Below are 22,148 nucleotides of genomic sequence, written 5' to 3' on the forward strand. Positions count from 1 at the left end.
TGCCTAGTTACCCCTAGTTCTGGCCCTTCTTTACCTCCAGAGGCTCCGGATAAAACTTCCAGAGAAAGGCGGAGGCAAGACAAGACAGCTTTCTTGAACTCTACCGATCTCTCGCAAACTCTCGCAATCGTTTTGGGAAAGCTTTCATGCCCTGCCTGTACCTGTCTCCTGTTGGGTGCAGTGAATCAATTGCCTTGCCTAGGATGCAATTGCCCCCACCCTGCAACCAGGCAGTGATTTGAATGAGAGACAGAAATTTAAATAGCTGAAGAATTGAATAGAAAGGTAAGTAATAACAATAGCAACACAATTGTAGCCTCACAGAGGCTACTGGGGTCAGTGACCCCCATCTGAAAGCTGGAAAAACTATAAAAAATAAACAATAAAGATCCATTTACAGTTATATACATTTTACAGCATACTTAAATTAACCTAAATATGAACCACCCCTTTAAGCGCAAATAAACTTGACAAACTTGAATGTAAAACGTTGGCATCTAAAAGCTTGCAGGTTCATGTAGAAGTCGATGAAGGTTGTCCAAGCAAAATCTAAGTGATTTTCAATTTAATGTTTTTTAATTTTTAGACCTATTGAAAATGATGAATAGAATGCAAATTTGCTGAATTCGCAGTGTCTACGGGGGTACCAGGACTTCTCCGCGCTGGGCACTGACCTTAGTGGGCCCTTTGCCCTTTCTGGGACCAGAAACTCTTTTTTGCCTTTTCCATTTATTCCCAGCAGTAAGCAAGATAGGAAAGAGTTAAGGTGGCCATATACAGGTGATTTAAGCTGCTGATTGGGGTCCTTCAGACTGATTCAGGGCAGGTTTGATCTTTCTTTCAGATTGAGGACTGCATGGGCTCATTGATGTGGTCCTTGCTCTGACTTTTTGTATCCCGTTCATTGCAATGCGATTAGCATTAGCACAATATCGGCTAAGGTTGGTATATCGGGCAAAAGATTTGCTCATTTGGTGACCTCGCCAAACAAGTGAATCTTACCGTGTATGGCCACCTTTAGTTTAGGAGACTGTGATAAGGTCAGGGAACTGACTGAGGCCAAATTTATTTCCACAGATAAGCAGGAGACTCTAGAAAGGCTGTTAAAGGAGTGGTTTACCTTCATCAAAATTATTGTCATTTACTTTGAGACCACATTTTTCTAATATACATGCATTTTCTAAAATGAATGGATTCAGAGATACTTACCCACAGTAAGTACTCCTCGCGTTCTGCCAGAGGAAGGGGATCATCTATTAGTGAGTCCTTTTCCTACTGCTCAGCGCTTCCTACGTCACATACAGTGTGGGCACCGGCTGCTATAAGTGTTATTGTGCATGTTCCATCGAGTTATCAATAACTGCAGTTTCATTCATTTAACTAACAGCCAGTTGGGAGCAACTAAGGCCAAGAGGCTGGCGATGACGTTCCCATGTGACTGGCTTTACAGGTGAAACTTGGCCCAGGTTAAACACTCTGTGTTAAAGGAACAGCGCTGCAAATTGAGTGAACGTTTAATATAAAAAGACAATTACATTAAAATATAGGCTTATTTAGTGTGACAGATATCAGATATTATTTGTTTGCCTACTAGCTTAATAATTATACAAATTTAGTGGTAAGGTTGAACCAGCTGGCAGGGGGAGTTTGCACAGTGTAAATGGGAAACCAAGAGCTAATAGATTCCTGAAACACCCATATAGTCTGAGGTGTAACAGCATGGGGATAAAGCAGTTTGGCTCGCACACTGTCTGTCCATCTGTGGAACCAATTTTTGAGACCCGGACCCGGCCCTTGACCTGCAACTTGCATGTTTACTAGCTTTGACCCACAACTGCCTTATCTGCAACCCACTGACCACCATTAAGCAGGAAGTGCTGTTGCTGCAAACCGGAAGTGGCCTCATCAGAAGTGAGTGCAGTGGAAAAAATGTGAATATAGCACAGCCATATTATCCAGTGTTTTACAGAGAATTTAGTCCACTGTGTCAGTGGCACTGACTGGCTGTGGGCAATGGCACCCCAGAGAGTGTCACCCGCAGCAAATTGTAATCCCAGAGGGCAGCAAAGGGCTGAAAGTACCCTTTCATTTCAAACCACCACAATTGTTACAGGTAAAACACTTGAATTGCTAAATAGCATGAAAATACAGAAGAAGACATATCATATAATTATGGGATTCAAATATGTGTTACCTGTGGCAATTCCCACTGTTCCAAATGAAAAGGTATTTTCAGGTGATGTCCACAGCGCTGACTTAGATTTTCTCTTAGCTTTGTTTGTTCCCCCCTTCTTTAATCACTTCTTTATATCACTTTATTGATTCATCTATCTGTAGAACTGTCGACTCTCAGTGGCTGTGCCAAGCACTGTTATCCGGTTATTGATAAGAATAAGTACAATTAGTAACATTTATTGTATTGGAGCTGGGAATTCTGCAAGTATCACTATCAGTTTACCCTTATGTTGTATAATGCAGTGAAGTTGAGTAACTTAGATTTACTAGAACTCAGTCAGCTTTCACTTTTTCTTTCTCTTTTCAAATCTCCTGTAAATGTTGTCATCCGCCCACGGCATTACATTTCCCTGAATAATATACAGAAACCGGAAATCCTTTAACCCTTACCTAGCTCTTTCATGTGTAAATTGTCTAAATATTAATGCAAAACATACTCAGGGCATTCCTTCCAAGATTGGAATATTCAAAAGGGGTATAATATCCCTCACGGATCTGCCCTAAATGCGCTCAGTTACATCCAAATACCTCAATCAAAATCTTGTACCTTTTTGTGTCCACAATTGGTCTGCCCTGTCTAAATCAGGACCAATGGGAGAATGATATGAGCCCCAACACAGACTATGCAGGAGCCCAATGCACAGCAATCCCTCCCCTGCAACCGCCCTTTGCTCACGTCCCTGCGCACTCACGCCAAGATAGGATAGTGGCTTCAGAGGAAATGGACCCTCAGCCCAGGACCCCCGGTGGCCACTGTGTTTGCTTTCACTATAGCTATGGCAGTTGCTATATAAATAAAAATGAGCATACATACATACCAAAGCTGTTTGTACGGGGTGAAACTGAGAATTGAGGAGCAGAATGTGTCACTGGCAGGGCCCCCTAAGGGTCATTTATTAATTGAAAGAAGGGGAAAATGCAAAAAGCTAACAAGAAAATGTATTTTGCACCTTGTAAAATTGCATACGGTGCTGTTGCATTCAGCAACACTATATTAAAGGCAAACTAAACCCTAACTAAGTAAGCAGGGCAGAAATATAGTACATTATGTTTTTAGATTCTTCTGTACCAGCCCAAGGCACCCACAGCCCTTTAGCAGGGAAGATCTGTGCCCCCAAAATGCCCCAGTAGCCTCCCATCTTCTTTTCTGCTGATTCCCTGCACATGCTCTGTGCTGCTGTCACTTACTGACCTCAGGAGCCGACTCACAATATACTGTATATAGAGAATATAAATGTCACAATATAAGGCTGACAGCATGGTAACCCAGAAACCAGTGCAATTAGCATCTGAATGTAACAATCAGCCCTGTAGCATCAGCTTATATGATAGACAAACCTCATTTTCTGATTGATAATTTGTGATGACCCCTAAGCTTAGCTTCTCAGCAGCTGCCCAGAGCCCACTGAGCATGAGACAAGTTTGAAGCTCTGGGTCATTGCTGCTATTTATAAACTGAAACTTTAGGCTGAATAGTATATAAGATAAGATGTCCCTGAGGAAAGTTCCAATCAGGAACTGAAACGTTGGACTGAAAAAAACCTGAGTATTCTTCACTTGATGACTCTTGTGTGAAAATTCCTGAGAGTGCTGTCATTTTCTCTATATAAAATAAGATGTGAGATATGTCCGATAGATTGCATGGTTTTGTAAAACAGTATTATATACAGAAGGTAAATATGAGTTGGTAACATCTTTCCAGTCGGCTGTACCCTGCATGGTGCCAGCCAATTGGTGTGTGACAGAGTGGCTTCTAAACACCTATCTGCCCTAAAAGGACATTGTATGGGCTGGAGATTGAGGCCTAAAGTAAAAAGCTTAACTTTCCCTGTCAGCCAGGTAAAAATGGTAGTTAGGGTCAAAATTGCTATTGCCTGTGAAAGGGGTGTGCTCCCACCCCTATGGCCTGTGTGCTCCCACACCTATGTGTGTCTGAAGAAGAGACATGGTTCTGGCTGTGACTACTGTATGAGTGGCTACTGGAGCCTTAAATACAGCCAAGGGGACAGAGAGGGGCATGTGACAGAGGCGACCTGTGTGGGAGAAGTTGTGCTTTGGCTTGGGTAGCAGGTTTAAGCAAGTTAAAATGAGGGTTGTGGGTTGTGGGTTGGGGTCAGGGGTTGTGGCCCATGGGTCTGGGTTTCAAAAGTTGGTTCTGTCTAGTGTATAATAGATGGTGTCTCTCTGGAGGGCAGCAGAGAATAATACTGTCTAGTTAATAAGGGCAAAGGCACACTGGGAAAATTCATGTGCGTCGGAGTGCGCAATTTTTAGTAGCTTAGGACTTGGAGCTAAGAGAATAAGAAGGGGAATGCCTTCAAGTTACTGTACCTTATTTTGTTTGGGTGGAAACCCATGTAGACCCAGAAACAGTTCTTTCATACGTACATTTTCTGTAATTCTACTGCTATTGAATGTATGCGTATTACCCACAAGGTCTCTGGCTTTCCATAGCAGGGTTGGACTGGGGGTGCAGGGCCCATGGGGCCTCCGCCCTGAAACGCCCCCAGGGGTCCCTGCCGCCCACCCAACCCCCTCCCCCGAGCGTGCATACAATATAGTTACCTTTGGACGTGTCAAGAGAGGGAGATCAGTAGCCCGGGGGAGATCAGTAGCCCGGGGGAGATCAGTGGGGATCTGGTCTGTCTGACCCTGTCCCATAGTGATGACCCCACAAAATGGGGATTAAAAACTGAGCAGGCAGGCTATTATAAATAGTAGCATAACAAAACAAATCCCAGTAACTTATTAAACATCAGATACTGGAACAGCAGTTATAAAACATAGACTATGTAATATAGGAAAAACAAAGTGCATTAAAGGAGGTAGGTTATCTATCAATTTATAGCCTTTTCCAGTAAGGACAGGTGTTTTTGCCATACGACAACAAGTGAGTAGATAACCGAGTACAGTAAATAGTTACATAGAAAATCAATTATAAGAGAATGTGCCTACACTTTAGCAAGGCTATTATTACTTGGTCATAAAACATTACAGCCTTTAAAGGTTTACTGTCTAGTTAATAAGGGCAAAGGCACACTGGGCAAATTCATGTGCTTCGTTGTGTGCAGTTTTTAGTAGCTTAGGACTTGGAGCTAAATCTAAACCATTGGAGCCAAATCAACACCATTGCCATGACTTGGAAGTGTGGCATCAGCCACTGAGCTACAGTAATCAGAGACACCGTTGCCCTGAGGCTATTTTTTACATACATTTTAATATATTTCTATTGGTATTAACTATTCATGTATGTTTCCTGAGAGTATTGCATATGAAAACAGGGGGTTGCTGTGCCTCTTCTGATTTCACAGCCAGGACTGGAAATTAGTGTTAATCCACCCCTAGGCCACTCATAATTTGCAACTCCCCCCACACACTTGCAGCTTAAGCTTCTCATACACGTACCTATATTACTGTACGAAATTAGGTGTTGTATGATATTTGGTGTATCAGTCGTCTCGTTGATTGAGCGGGACAAAAGATTTTGATTGAGCAAAGGCAAGTGTTTAGGGCTGAATCGTCCTATTGTTTCTACCTCCATATCTGACAATTCAACCCTGAACGTTAGTGGAGGGTACGAACGACCAATGGTTGCAGGAAAGATCATAATTGTAACATGTATGGCCACCTATACTCACCAACTCTATTTCCATTACTTGCCAATTGTATTCCCAGTTGCACATACCCTGAGATAACTCCATGGTGCTAGGTCCCCTAGACATATGGCAATGTCCCTGGTACAAGTCACGTACAAGCAAAGTAATTCTACCCACACACGCACAAATGCATCAAATGGCGTCACCAAATGATCACTGCACATGCGTGGCTGGAATTTACCCCAGGACTTGGGGAGAATTTGAAAAAATCTAGAGAATACTGCTGGGGGATGGGAGACTGGGGGAGAGCTGCCAACATCTGGTAACACCCAAAGAAATAGGGGTGGTTGTCACCTTTGAAATACTAGTCCCAAGCATGGAGCATCAGCCAGTCGATTAGAAGTAGAAAAGTCTTTATTATTAGAGTAAAAACAAAATAAAAAAAATACAATTTCCCTTCATTTTCCTCCTTTCTTATGTTAGCATTTGGGTATCTTGCTTGGAGCAAGACAATGACTGTTAGTGGCAAGGGTTAATTGTTTTCATGGGAGGACTTTGTATGACTATTTAAAGATGTGTGAGGGGGCTGGCTATCCAGCTTCTGAGGAAGGGCCACGTAACGTGTCAAGCCGAGCAGGGTATGTTTTGGGGTTGAGCCCATTATGTTTCTTTGATCCTTTTACTCTAATAATAAAGACTTTTCTACTTTTAATCGACTGGCTGATGCTCCATGCATTGGAGTAGTACTTTATACATATGTGTTAATAGTAATTAAAAAAAAAAAAGGTCAAATGTCAGATTTGCAACATCAGTTTCAAGTACATGAACCGTCCCATCCTGCATTCCAGAGCAGTCGTGCACCAACCACAACCAGGTCAGGCTGCAAAACGCCCTCTTGGGACTTCCTCTAGGGACTCATTTAAAGTGAAAGCAAAACTGAAAGCAGCAGGATCCTGGATCAGCTTGCCTGCAGCAGCAACTGTGTAAAAGCTCTAGATCACTCCCAGGGTGTCCTTCTTGCTCCCATCATAACGGGAAGCGGCTTCCAAAGCTCATCAGCAGCTTGATTTTTACTGCTATTCTTCATTCTCCCACTGCTTGGAGCAATTCCTGAAACATGGAATATTAAATATCTGAAATATGAAGAACTTTATATAACTTTATATAGAAAATATAAAAAAGACTCTTGATACAAACAGTGCTTTATAGTATTTGTGCCATAGCTGCTGGAAACACTGAAAAAGAGACATTTTTGAAGAATATATTTTCACAAGATATACAGTTTACTTTTTTCTTTCTTGCAATATCTAAATATGAAGGACGGACACAAAGATATAACTAGAAGGAAGAGGTCATTGGACACAAGGCATGAGGTGTCTTTGCTTGATAAGGTAAGTGCTGGAAATAAGCAGTGGGAAAGGCTGGCAGTTGGGGTGGGAAGGAATGTGATGATTGGGTATGAGACGTGCAAAAATATATTTAAACATATGTTTCTGACGTTGCCTGACAGAGGATTGTTTAGACTCCAGTAAGCATTAATTATACCTTAGTTGGGATCAAGTACAAGGTACTGTTTTATTATTAGAGAGGAAAATGAAATAATTTTTAAAACTGTGAATTATTTGATTACAATGGAGTCTATGGGAGATGGCCTTTCCGTAATTTGGAACTTCCTGGATAATGGGTTTCCGGATAAGGGGTCCGATACCTGTACAATGCATTTCAAAAACTCCTCTAATATTAAATGATATGAACAAGATGGAGTACAGAAAACAGGATGGTTCCTGTTTTCTTTTACAGCAGGGGCGGGCCAAGCCGACCGGGCGCCCTAGGCAACCGGGTCGGCCACCTCGCCCCTGCACCTTCCCCCCTTGCGTTTCAGCGCGCATGCACAGTTCCGGGGGAGGGGGGGCGGTGGCTACGCGATAGTTCATTGCCCCCACCGCGTATTAACAAGCGGCGGGGCAATGAAAAAGGAGCTAGGGGTAGGCAGAAGAGGTTCCTGCCTGGCGCCCCCAGTGTTTGCACCCTAGGCAGCTGCCTCTTCTGCCTACCCCTAGTTCCGGCCCTGTTTTACAGTATGATATAGATTTAATGTGACTTCTTTATAGGAGAACTAAAGCCTAACTAAAGAAGTAGGGCAGAAATGGTGCACATTATGTTTTGGGTTTCTGTACCAGCCCAAGGCAACTGCAGCCCTTTAGCAGGGAAGATCTGTGCCACCAAAGATGCCCCAGTAGCCCCCCATCTGATTCCCTGCACATGCTCTGCTGCTGTCAGTTACTGAGCTTAGGGGCCGACTCCAAAATAGGATGCTACTGTGACAACTATAAAGATCTATATCAAAAGAGATGCTGAAACTTTAAGGGCTCTGGCACACGGGGAGATTAGTCACCCGCAACAAATCTCCCTTGTTGCAGGCGACTAATCACCCCGATATGACATCCCACCGGCGAAAATGTAAATTGCCGGTGAGATGGCATACGCGGTGGCGCGATCGCCTAAGTTGCCTCTCGAGGCAACTTCTGCAATTTCCACAAATCGCACCGCCGCGTATGCCATCCCCCCGGCCAATGGGATGTCATATTAGGGAGTTTAGTCGCCCACAACAAGGGAGATTTGTCGCGGGCAAATAAACTCCCTTGTTTGCTAGCACCCTAACCCAGTGCAGTCAGTTTATTATAGAAAATATGGCATTTCTAGCCATATTTATTTTTAGGGTTCAGTTCTCCTTTAAAGGGGTGTCAGAACTACTCCATATAGGTAAAACTGGTGGATCAAGTGTATCAATCAGATATGTCACTTAAAGGAAAATATTCGGGGGCAGTTTATAGCAGGGGGTGGGAATATAATTAAAAAATAATTAAAGGTTTACGTTTTTTGGCAGTATATAATTTGTAGGGATGCAACGAATCCAGGATTCGGCCAATATTTGGCCTTTTTCGTCTGGATTCAGATTTGGGCTTTTTGACTTTTTGTCACGTTGACACGGAAGCTGAAAACTTTTCGACATGTGCGGTGACATTTAACCCTTCTAAAACCTAATTAGCAAATGTTAATTAGTATTCAGTTCAGTATTCAGCCGAATCCTTTACGAAGGATTCAGGACTTCGGCGGAATCCGAAAAAGTATATTCGGTGCATTCCTAATAATTTGTTTGAGATAATTCTGAGTATTTCCTTGAAAAACGTTGAGATTTATGTGACTTTTTTAGACTGACACGCAAGCACCCCAGGTTTAAGCTGTCAAAAAGAGTCCTCTGGAGGCTTAGAATAGCAGAGGAATAGAATAGTCAGTGACAGCCTGTCCTTGACACATTTTCAAGGGGGAGTTAATGCCATCATTGTTTTCTATTTCACCCTTTTCAAGTGAAACTTAAACACATTGTTGTTTTCCAAGAATGAGCACCAATGTTCCTAAAATGGCAGCTGGAGCACTTCCTGTTTGGGAAAAATGAACGACCATTTAAATTTCACAAATTTTTCTAATTTCGGCTTGAAAAAATTGTGATTTTCGGACAATATTTTCGTTCAACCCTACCAACATTACCGTGACATTTAATAAATGCAAGAATGATTGTGTATTTGAAAAAATACCAAGTTTTTTTAAAAATTCTAGTTTTAGTAAATCTCCCCCTTGGAGTACTCACTCCTGCACTAAATGCTGGTGGAACCCAAGTTGATATATTCCACATGCATTCATTGCTACCCTGGAACCCAAGTTGATACATTCCACATGCATTCATTGCTACCCTGGAACCCAAGTTGATACATTCCACATGCATTTATTGCTACCCTGGAACCCAAGTTGATACATTCCACATGCATTTATTGCTACCCTGGAACCCAAGTTGATATATTCCACATGCATTTATTGCTACCCTGGAACCCGAGTTGATACATTCCACATGCATTTATTGCTACCCTGGAACCCAAGTTGATATATTCCACATGCATTCATTGCTACCCTGGAACCCAAGTTGATATATTCCACATGCATTTATTGCTACCCTGGAACCCAAGTTGATATATTCCACATGCATTCATTGCTACCCTGGAACCCAAGTTGATGCATTCCACATGCATTCATTGCTACCCTGGAACCCAAGTTGATGCCTTCCACATGCATTCATTGCTACCCTGGAACCCAAGTTGATGCATTCCACATGCATTCATTGCTACCCTGGAACCCAAGTTGATGCATTCCACATGCATTTATTGCTACCCTGGAACCCAATTTGATGCATTCCACATGCATTCATTGCTACCCTGGAACCCAATTTGAGGCATTCCACATGCATTTATTGCTACCCTGGAACCCAATTTGAGGCATTCCACATGCATTTATTGCTACCCTGGAACCCAATTTGAGGCATTCCACATGCATTTATTGCTACCCTGGAACCCAATTTGAGGCATTCCACATGCATTTATTGCTACCCTGGAACCCAATTTGAGGCATTCCACATGCATTTATTGCTACCCTGGAACCCAATTTGAGGCATTCCACATGCATTTATTGCTACCCTGGAACCCAAGTTGAGGCATTCCACATGCATTCATTGAAAACAATTCTGCCCATGGCTTCTTCTACAAGGCTACCCACAAGGGCTGAAGGTAGGCATAGGAACAAATTATATGTGGTAGATTTCTAACTTCTCCAGGGCCTCTCCAGCCATTTATGAAAATATTTGGCAAGCTCTAATTACATTTCTTTGGGATATAGTATCACAAAAGCTTGCTTTTATAAACATGTTGCTTTATTGGTATCCAAGACTTTATGTCCGTACTGTCACATAAATAAAATTCTCAGCAAAATGCAATGCATTCTGTGCAGCTGGTGGGCCACGTTAAGATTTGCCATTCTGCCTTGGAGGCAAATCTGAGAGGTGGCTCATGGAGTGGGTGTGCCAGTATCACATATTTGTGCAACGTTGTATAAGGCTATTATAAATGAAGGCACGGAAGGGTGAAATGAGGATATTTGTCCTGACAAACAGAAACTCAGTCAGAACAGGAGTGACAACAATGTGTGCCAGACACCTGCTCCTCATTGTAAAAACACCTCCATGGGTCAGGGCTAGTGGGCCATGCTGATAAGGGGAAACTGGCACATTCTTGCAACTCACTGATCTGGTTAATGTCACATCTATGGTAATGGATTTATGACAAGCTCATGGCTCTATATTTGCACTTTGTGCCAAAATGTTGGTTACTGAATAAGGTACAAAGTACAGGACATATAGATGCAATATGCTTTGGAATTAGCCTGCCCCGAAGAGATGTTACTTCCATGGTATGTGTGTTGCAATGCCATCTAACAGTTAATTGACTAGACTAGACTAGCAAATCAGCTGGTATCAATATTACAAATTTACCTGCAATGTACTTGCTGGTTTGTAAGGGTGGCAAACCTACCTATAAATCCCTCCCTTCCCCTCTCTGCTGCCGATTGCCCTTTATAAGTAGGAGTCTGCCTCTGCCCCCTCCTTTTCTTTATCCTATTATGTCATGACCCGCCTCAAGTGATGTCATTTCCTGCCCCCAACCCGAAGGGCAGTATTGTCACTGAAAAAGGTAGCAATCCTACGTGTGTTGCACCTCCACTAGTAACTGACTTGCAGCTAACCAATGCGGTTATTAACCCAGTTGGGTACGGTAGCCTTGTATTTCAACTATCATCTATCAACACTTTTGTAGAAACACAGCTGGTACCTTTATGGAGAACCAGGTTATAAACTTCTCATTTCAGGCTCTAATACGGCTGATAATTGTAATGCTACTTGAAGCACTGAGATGCAAGGTTCAATCCCAACCAGGGCATTATCTGCATACTGTGAGGACTGAGGAGAATGATGTATTAACTCTGTAAAGCACTGCAGAATATGTTGGTTTTATATAAAATAAGGATAACAATAATTAACTAAAACTGGTAGAATAAGTACAAAGCTCCGGAAGTCTTTTTTGTGCCAAAATGTTTCTTCCCTATAATTACAAATTGCATCACACTATGTTCTATGGTAATTTGCCAGCCAGTTTTAAATGTTAAGCTGGTCATACACGGTAAGATTCACTTACTTGGCGGAGTTGCCTAGCAAGCAGATCTTCTCCCGATATGCCTACCTATGCATCAACGAGCCAAAGCGGTCCCCGATCCAATGGAAAAATCAAACCTGCCTGATCTAGAAGTGCCCAATCTCAGGCCAGATGTTGGCCAGGGAGGTCCATCATTTGTACCCATACACGCCAGATAAGCTGCCGAATCAATTCAACAGCAACAGGATTCGATTTTGCCAAGTCATAAACGTATAAAGTACTGAATGTGCAGCTGCAAAGATACAGCATTTCCATTGGTACTTGCGCTTTTTTATTGGTATTTAGTTTTTTTTATCTCCATTAGGTCAAGTGTCCCCTGTAGGCCCACAGCAGAAGGAGACTACAGTATGTTTATTATTCACACAGATTTCACAGACAGTATAGATAGATTCACTACAGTAGATTATTTCTTTCTTTCTCCCAACTCACTTTCTCAGGATGCCCATGCTATGGTCTCACTTTTCATCTCCATCAGCTGCCCCACCCCAAACCTACCCCATGGCAACAAAATGAATCTCTCCACGAGAAAAACTCCATTGTGGCAGATCTGACGACCAAGATTTTATAAAAAATAACCATGGGGCACATCTCCCCTATCCAAACGGCATCACTTGTACTGCATATATCCCCATTGTTTGCCAGCACCATTGCATTTTCCTAAAACAAATGCCAGTTTTAACCCAGCAGACATTTTTCCTCTGACACATGATCAAAGCAAAATTTCTATGGGAACCAGCGATGTCATCTCTTCATTGGTGGCTAGACTGGTGAGGGCGTGTTTAGCAATCTGAGCTGAGAAGTTTCACTGCCCTTATTTGGAAGTGAGCATGCCTAGCATGCCTTCTGAGGGTGGGGGGCAAGTGGGTTAGAGGAGGAGAAGGGGATGCCGCAGCCTTACTAAATTATTTGAACAACTGGAGCAGCAGGTATTTAAAGACTTCAAAAAGACTATTCACAGATTAAATTTTTTGTTTGAGGTTTATATGTTGTGGTAGAGTGACCCCACAAATGAGAGAAAAGGTGAGTTTTCTCTTCAAGTTCTCCATAGTGGGAGATGTAACCATTAGGGGAGAGGTTGATAAACAGAGAATGGTTTCTCTGTTTAAAGAATGTTGCTGTCTGGCCCTGAAAGCTATAGGGTTCTGGAAGGAACAAGCGGATCAGGCGATCTATTCCAGTAGTCCAGCTCACCTATTGGAGCATACTTTCCACAGGAAGGCTGTCCTGTGGAAAGGTATTTAATGGTATAGAAAGGTGTGAGACAGTCTCTCAGAGCAGGGCACAGAGCAGGAAGGGCACCTCTCTGTGTTAGGACTCCCAGAGGGGCTGGGGGGCTTCCTGCGACTGCCAGAAGCAGAGGGAGCCCAGACTTGAAAAAGCTGCCAAGAGACTGAGGATCTAAGGAGCTGAAAGGAAATCCAGGAGGCTGAGCTAATCCCCCAGAAGGGTTGTGATTACAGGGGTGACCCCAACATTTGTGTTTTCCCACTGGTAGTCCACAAGGGGCCCAGGTTAGTGAGGGAACTAATCTAATGTGTAAAGGTAGTGCCCAGAGGGCAGGATTTATTTTTATGATTTGTTTTGTATGCGGCAATGGGCACCCCTGTGTAAATAAACTGCCTCAAAGCCAAGAAAGTGTCTGTCGTGGATCCCGCTAGTTTACAATAAACTTTAAGGAACTCTCTGCCACTACCTCTGAGAAGTTTGTGGATATCCCTTGTACAAGCGAGTTATTCCTCCAGATGCTGTTGCGCTTTTCTTCTTCCTATTTCATTACCTCTCCTCCCTTAATATCTTCACCATATGTTTCCCGTGTCCATCCTTTCTTACCCTCCTGCAACCTCAGTCCAATTCCTTATTCTCTGCTGTACTTAATGTTATGATGCCCACTGCCAGTTTAGCTGAAAGTGGGTGTCATGGGTGGGGCTGAGTCTCTATAGGCTTTGACACTTTTTACACTTATCCAAAGCCTTTCAGGACCCCCACAGCCAATGTCTACTCCCAGTACAGTAGGGACATGAGCTCAATACTAAGTAAGTACCCAGTAAGTAAGTACTAAGTAAGTAATTACTAAGTAAATACTAAGAAAATAATTGGGGCAAAATAGAAATGTTAGATTAGAGAAGGATGGCTTATCAAAGTCATCATGTCATTATCCATTTTAATGACATGATGTATAGGTGTGTGATGGAGTTTCAAACAACTTGCAATGGTCTGATCCATAGTCATGCCATTACTGTATATGTAAATCTAATGATAAGCTCTTTAAATAAGCTTTTTATATTTGCATTTTTTTCAGGTTGCTATTGATGCAGATGCAACTAAGCACAAGAAAAGGGAGAGTAATCGAGTTTCCGCTTACAAAAGTCGGAAAAAACACACAGAGCGAGCAGATCTACTACATCAGGTACTGGAAGCCTTGCTGTATCTTGTGACCAAGTGGGTTAGGTTGTTAGAATTTACAGGAGAAACAGATGTAAGGAAAAAAACAATATCATGCACATACAGTATATATGAGAGTATTGTATTTGGTTTCAATATAATTTTAGAAATAGAATATTGAAAAACACTTTCATATGAAGATTCTAAACTGCTGTAAGTTTTACCATTGAGTCCTAATAAACATGATGCTTTACCTATAGCCTATATGGGGGGTGGCCTGACTGCAGGGTCTGCTTCCTCTATGGCAGTGTAAAACTCCCTCCTCCCAGCCACTATCCTAATTACAAGCGGGGAGAGAAGACATGGACAGGCAGAGAATGCTGGCTGGGGGTGGGGAGTGGGCATTTGGAGGGCCTGGTAGGGATCTTAGCGTGCCAGGCCTCTCCGAAGATTTCTTTGCTGGGGGATCCAGCACATACTAGTTATGTCAGTGTACTTTACACTGGGACATAGGCTAGTCAGGCAAGACTGTTTCTCAGCCGTTGAATAAACCCTGGGTGCAGACACATGGAGTGAATTTCAGCACAAAAATGCATTCTCTACCATATCCCACAGTGTCATAAAAGGGGCCATGGTGCCGAGTGTGATATACAGTAGTAGTGGAGGAAGAACTGCTGTATGGGAAAGTGTGTGTGTGGTATGGTGTATGTGCACCAAGTCCTGTGTGGTATTTTTTGCTTCACGGGAAGTATGGGAATGGTGTGGCCTGGCAATTGCTGTGTGTGTGAATGGTAAAGTCACCCACATAGGTTGTAAGCTCTTTTGGACAGGAACCTCATTCCTACTGGGTATTGAAACTCACTAGAACTTATGTATTTATTTCCACTGCCTAAATTATAATATAAAATAGATAAGAATGAAATACAAGAGAAAGTTATCTGTTTATTGGACTTATCTGTAATTAAACTGATCCAAATCAATGTTAATGATGTAATGACGTAGAACAATTACAAAAAAACAACAACAAAAAAAAGAATTTGGTCCACTAAGTTTTGCACTTTAAGCCCTGCCCTGTACACAGCAGAATTGAAGCTGGTTTCTCCGCTCCAAAAAGAGGTAATTTACTTTTAAATTAACTTTTAATGCTGTAGGCAGTAATATTCTTAGACAATTTTCAATTGGCCCTTTTTTTTTGTAAAAACTTTTTGTTCAGCAGCTTCAGTTTGGAATTTCAGCAGCTACCTGGTTGCTAGGGTCCAGTTTACCCTAGCAACCAGGCAGTGGTTTAAATTTAAGTTGGGAAAATGAATAGAAGAGAATCTGAAAGTAATAAAAAGTAACAATAAAAGTGTAACCTCAGAGAGCAATAGTTTTTTGTTTACTGGGGTCAGTGACTCCAATCTGAAAGCTGGAAAGAGGCAGAAGGGAAATATATCAGTCTATAAAAACAATTGCTAAGTACAGAACATTGTATAACATACTAAAGGTTAAAGTAAAAGGCAACTACCTCTTAAACAATGTTTCTTGCAACTTTAGAGTTCACTCAAAGAGGCCTCTATCAAGCTCCCCTTCCTTGTCACTTTAGTCAAGTCAGGGGTGGGTTGCTAGTTGGCCTGCGCAAAATGTGTCTTTTGTAATTCCACGTGAAGTGTATGGCACACATCTCTGCATCACACAACACTGCCCATGTTCAAGGCCTTTCTTTCTGGATATCACGAATGCCACCAGCTTTTCTGCTTTCTCTCCCTCCTGTCGTTCTTTTGTTGCCCTTTTCTAAACCATAACAGAATCCTTTTAAGAAACCTGATAACTTTTCTCACAGAACATCAGATCAGCTTATTTATAAATGCATTTAAGAAATCAACACTGTCTCTGCCATATGTTAAGCCATTCCTTATTTATAATACAGCTCACATGTAGGGGAGCTGGTGATTTGCCAATGTGTTTGCATTTGTGCTGTATAGCATAACATCTATGCTTCTTTCTCTCTTCCAGGAATATGAGAAATTAGAGAAAGAAAATTCAGCATTACACAAGGAAATTCAGAGTCTGCAACAGGAACATCTGAATCTGACCAAAGTCTTACAGGAACATGAAGCTGCCTGCCTGCTGTATACCCCAGAAATCATGTTGGAGCTGCTGCAGCAACCAGACCTTTGGTCCCAGGAGGAGCGTGAGCTTGCATTCATTTATTAACCACGGAAAGACTGTGACTGTAACCAATTTCTCTCAGTGCAGAACCAACAACATTTGCCAGTATTTGGCATTTCCTTTGCCCTGCTGGTGCATATTATCATGCCTTTGTGCCATCAGAACCAGGAGGATAATAGTGATGTTGTTCTTCATTTGGTTAAATTGTGCTGATTCATTCATTATTCAAAAAGGATGATTTTTATTACATTACAGTGACACCAGAACATGCAGTGGGTCAGTTAATAGGAGCAATTATATGGTTAGAATGCTGCGGAAGTTATTCTCTTCAAAGTCTGTTATTCAGCTGGCTAATGATACACAATTTCAGTAGTCAGAACCAGGATTGCAGGCAATATAAACAGGCACACGCTAACTCTCTGAGGCTGTTAACACTAAGAACTTTATCCAAAACTTGTACCTGATCCATGAACAAACACTCACTCAGTTGCATTGGTCTTGATGCATGGATACAATTGTGGGGAATGCAATACTGTGCATGGCAGCAATAGCACTGGAAGCATAATTATGTGTGTAAAAACCATGGTGCTTTGTGCACTGCACTTGCAGTAAATGAGCCCTAGGACCTCTTTAAGTTTTCTTGCTGCAAAGCCATATTTGCCATGTTTATAAATAATGAATGTAGTCATGCTGCTAATGCCGAATTATCAGTCCTTGCACGCACTGATACCCTACTGAGCAATAGCAGCCAGTGTCATTTAATATTATATTTAATTATAGTTCTGAAGAGTAGAAATAAGTAATTGTCATGTTAGGCCCAGCAGTAAGGGGTTACATTTTTAATTTAGAAGTCTGCTTGTAATCCACAATTGAAGGAAACCCCTCACAGTAGGGGGTAATTCACAAATACACCCTAAATGACACTGAAGTCGGGCTGGCTGGCGTGTGTGTGAAGAGCCAGAATTAATCAACAAGTTTAACCAAATTATCATACCTGTGCTACAGTGGGAATCTGTCTCTTCTTAGCAGATTCTTAGCTAATATTTCTCTGGGCCCATAAAATAAATACCTTATACTAAAAATAAAAATCATGGTGCCCAGACATTAGCTTATAGCTAGGGCTCCCCACAGACTCCAAACACTCCCGTGTTATGATGATCCATCATGGGATTATCTCATATTCTGATAAAACCAGAATAAAATGGGTTAGGCCTGATGTGTTTGGTGTCTAGGAAAAGACAATTCCATTTCCCACATAATGCACATGGTTCTATAATTCTGGTGAATACCCCTAAATATTTAAGGATAGCTGGAAAATAAAAATGTCAGCAGGACAGCCAGTTACCAAATGGTGACCCGCCCTCACCTTTCTCATTGGATGGGGGCGTGAACTTTGTAAACTGGAGGTGTGAACCTTGTGAACTGTATATCAATGGCCCAGACAACTGGGAAGATATATGCCTTTAGGGGCCGAGCTGCTCGGGAGGTATATGTCGCTATTTCTCCATCCCCCCGGAAACAGGAATTACATAGGATCATTCAATTGGTGATATATGTAGGTTTCTGCATTTTTATCCCTTTTTATTTTAAAACTGTTTTGCAACATGTATGTCTGTTTGTAACATTCATTGTTTTTATATAACAAATGCACTGTCCACTTTGGAATATTAAATACAAAATTTAATAAGTTTTTCTTTGTGCTCTATTGAACCTTTATGCCTTAAGAAGAGTGTGTATGTAAATGTGTTTAACCCCTTGCTAGTTATAAGGAAAGTGTGTCTGCTTAACCTTTTGTTTGCTGGCGGGAAAGTTGTGTGTTGTCTGTAGACTAACTTGCATTGTCTGCTAGAGTGCTTAGCTAGGAGTCTGGGGTGATTTGCCTCTGTGAAGTGTCAGTGTGCAATAGAACCTTTAGACTTGGGTGCTTGCGGCCTTTAAACACGGTGGTGGCAGTTTGTTAAGTTTAGGCGGGTTGGGGCTGTTTGGGGTTTGATTGCATGAGTTTGCGAAAAACTGTGTAGTTGATGTGTTAACCCTTACAGCTGCCCGCCTGGTCACGTGCGTCTGTGGTGGCATTCGTGACAGTAATATATTTGTATATCTACAAGAACATAGAGCAATGTGTCTCTTACAAAAACATGTCTTGTTCAGGTATACTAGGGGGCTATTCATAAAGGTTTGCTTTAGAGTTAATGCCAAAGAAAGATCCACATTGTATTTATATGACAGCACATAACACAGAAACCTTTTATAAAACTCCTATAAACTACAACCAGGTCCAGACTCATACATATTTACATATAACTTTTTTTTTACAATGCAGTACAACAACATCTACCTCTGATGAAGAATGTTCCGTATGTCAGTGGCTTTTGAGTGAATTAACAGTATAAATAAATGTGGAAGGCAAAATATTTCAGTTGTCCATAGCTTTTTTCATTCCATGGCATACTGCGCTGGTGTATAATTGGCTGCCTTGGCATGCTGCGCTGGTGTATAATCGGCTGCCATGGCATACTGCGCTGGTGTATAATCGGCTGCCATGGCATACTGCGCTGGTGTATAATCGGCTGCCATGGCATACTGCGCTGGTGTATAATCGGCTGCCATGGCATACTGCGCTGGTGTATAATTGGCTGCCATGGCATACTGCGCTGGTGTATAATCGACTGCGCTGGTGTATAATCGGCTGCCATGGCATACTGCGCTGGTGTATAATCGGCTGCCATGGCATACTGCGCTGGTGTATAATCGGCTGCCATGGCATACTGCGCTGGTGTATAATTGGCTGCCATGGCATACTGCGCTGGTGTATAATCGACTGCGCTGGTGTATAATCGGCTGCCATGGCATACTGCCATGGTGTATAATCGGCTGCCATGGCATACTGCGCTGGTGTATAATCGGCTGCCATGGCATACTGCGCTGGTGTATAATCGGCTGCCATGGCATACTGCGCTGGTGTATAATCGGCTGCCATGGCATACTGCGCTGGTGTATAATTGTGTGCTATGAAATACAGCAGAAGGACACCTAGGGGCTGTGTTTTTTCCAAGAAAAAAACTGTAAAAAAACGAAAACACGAATATACTCAAGAATATTCTTAAGAACCACAAATAGTATGTATTTATGAAAGAAAAAATCCACGAGAAGTCACCAGAAAAAACTCTGCAAGTAAAAGCTGGCGAGGTTCAATAAAAGTCAAAGGGAATTGTCTCTAACAACTTTATTTTCCCTGTTTATAAAAACATTTGTGTTTACTCATCACTTCCTTGCAAGGGTAATCCAATCAGCACTTAACTTTACTTGGGCCAGACATACTGAAGTGTCCGGTAGCAAATCAGGAAATAGACATCTTCTGTAATTGGAAATCAGAACAGGCTTTTGGGGGGTTAATGTTTTACAGTAGGGACATGCAGTTCATCAGCTAAAATTCCAGGTGGTGGATTTGCGGCATACTTCAATGTGGGGCTGTAATAGAATAGGTCAAAATTTTATTAAAAAGTTAGGATTCTCTGCTTGGAAACACCGATGCCATTAGACCTTATTATAGAATATGGCCTGTGTCCTATATAATGTTAATCATTTTACAAATTATTCAGATATATTGTGTTTGTCACAGACATGTTATGTAATGCACCAATAGATGGCACTGGTGGCTTGTCAATATACAGCTAAATGCAAAAGTTTGTATTTCTCTGTGAAAAGAAACACTTAAAGGACAAGGAAAGGTTAATATAAATTAAAAGTAAGTCTAAAGGCATTCTTTTTAAGTACTTACTGTATATCTAAATTCCCAGATCCCTGCTTGCTTCTCTGAGATATGGTGCTGGCAGCCTACAGCAGTGTGAAGCCTACAGTGACATCACTGAAATCTCTCTCCCCTTCCTGTAGGTGCCAGCGGCAGTCTTCCTATTCTCTGAGCATGTGTGTAACTTGATCCTGTCTCCTGTTCTGAGCTACACATGCCCACCAGCCAATCAGAAGCGGATCTGCCGGGGGGGGGGGGGGGATGAAAAACATGTGCAGTATAAAGCAAGGAGGGAAAGGAAGGGAGAATACCTTTTTAAAGATGGCTGCCTGTTCAAGAAAACAGATGTGAAGTAAGTGTGACTGAGTAAATATTTGATTAGGTGAGCCAAAAGTGTGGCGTTTTTACTAAACAATAGGAGGACTATTGGGCAGTATGCTTTTTAAATTTTGACTTGCATTCTCCTTTAATTCCCTTGCTTCTATTATGTACATATGGGCTGCAGTATCAGACTTCCTTCTCTCAGCTAAGACCTCCAGGGTGTGAGCCTGAGCAGCTTGTTCATTTCTCTCTCCTCCCTCATGCCCTGCGTGCTACTGTATAACCTGAGCCAATAGTTACCAGGCTGCAGCAATAGATACAGGCAGAAGGAGAGATGCAGGTAGAAAAGTGACACCAAGCTAATATGGCAGCTGCTATCTTAAACACAGAAAGCTTCTAGGGCTGTTTACTCAGGTATAGTAAAGCATTCAATGAATTAAATATAGTGTTGCACTGTTGTGGCCAATCTATTGGCAATAAACTCAGAAGCTTGGTCTCAGCAGCAACTTTTCTTCTCCTTTAAGGGGAGCTAGCGAAGTCAATGCAAGATTTTTAAGACCAAGAGAACTTGCCAAGAGAACTGCTTGAATGCTGGCCAAGAAGGCAATTTCTCATATAACTGTGAATGACCTGCAGGAAGGTTTGGTTGACAGAGGAGTGGTACTGCACTGCTCCATGGTTCAGCATTGCTTGCACAAACATGATCTGCATGGAAGAGCTATCAGGGGGAAGCCTTACCTGCACACTCATCATAAATTCTATAACGCAGCCCAAAGACTTGTGCCTATACTCAGGGCCATATATATATACATGCATCCTAAGTTGGCAGGCGGCCCTCAGGATCCTATATATTAGGTTTATTTATTAAAAAAAAAATCCCTCCAACCTCCGCCACAAAGTTCTTGCTTTCTAGTTGTTTCAAGATTAAAAAAGGGAGTAATGGCACAGGTTACATAGCAGATAACAAATCCTGTGCTACTGTTCCTTTAAATCACACAGGAAGAAGGTTTCTGGGCTTAGAGTTTATACTCTGGGAGGGTAACCTACAGGCACAAACAGGGGGGCAATAAATAATTGGTTTAACAGGAAAAGTACTCTGGCATATAATATGTTAACAGGATCAGAATGCACAAGGTGTCTGCCACCCTAAATCAGTAGTCAAAGTACAGAAGATTTTTTTGTGCTTGATCTGAATAATTAATACTTAACTTTTAATTAATCTTTCAGTAAAAATAATAAATAAATAAATAGTAAACAGTCAATCTATATACAATCTTATAAAATGAGATCCCAATTCATTAATCCATGTCAACTGGTGACATGGATTAGATATTAAAAACACACACACGCCCTGAGTTAATCTACTTATATCATTAATTAATCATTAAATTCATTTCAGAGCATGATTAGATGTGACTGACACACGGGAGCCCATTTAATATATTTACACTCATATACAGTATATACACCTAGGGGAGGCTGGAGTAGATCAATATTCAATGTGATCGCAATCAGTATGTATATACATCTGGGGGAGGGACACTGGCGTTATATACAGGGGATAGCAGTTTGAATGAATAATATTGTACACATATGAAGTCATTCAAAGGTAACTTG

The 22,148-nt window shown here is 41.8% G+C and overlaps 1 protein-coding gene across 4 annotated transcripts in view; it reads left to right on the top strand.

The window, feature by feature from the left end:
* The window catches only part of batf2 (basic leucine zipper ATF-like transcription factor 2), a 32,582-nt gene extending 14,568 nt beyond the window's left edge, over positions 1-18,014 (top strand). For 3 of the 4 annotated variants that reach the window (XR_001924438.2, XM_004913657.4, XM_004913658.4), the window contains 2 exons: positions 14,226-14,333; positions 16,304-18,014. Coding sequence is in view for 1 of the 4 variants with exons in the window: in XM_012962362.3 (XP_012817816.1) it covers positions 7,145-7,222; positions 14,226-14,333; positions 16,304-16,504 (387 nt within the window). In the remaining 3 variants the exon portion in view is untranslated. Of the gene's footprint in view, positions 1-6,280; positions 7,223-14,225; positions 14,334-16,303 lie in introns of those variants that run through there. The other variant, XM_012962362.3, reaches the window with a different exon arrangement.
* The last annotated feature ends 4,134 nt before the right edge of the window (positions 18,015-22,148 follow it).

Source organism: Xenopus tropicalis, chromosome 4 (genome assembly GCF_000004195.4).
Source record: "Xenopus tropicalis strain Nigerian chromosome 4, UCB_Xtro_10.0, whole genome shotgun sequence".
Classification (NCBI taxonomy): Eukaryota; Metazoa; Chordata; class Amphibia; order Anura; family Pipidae; genus Xenopus; species Xenopus tropicalis.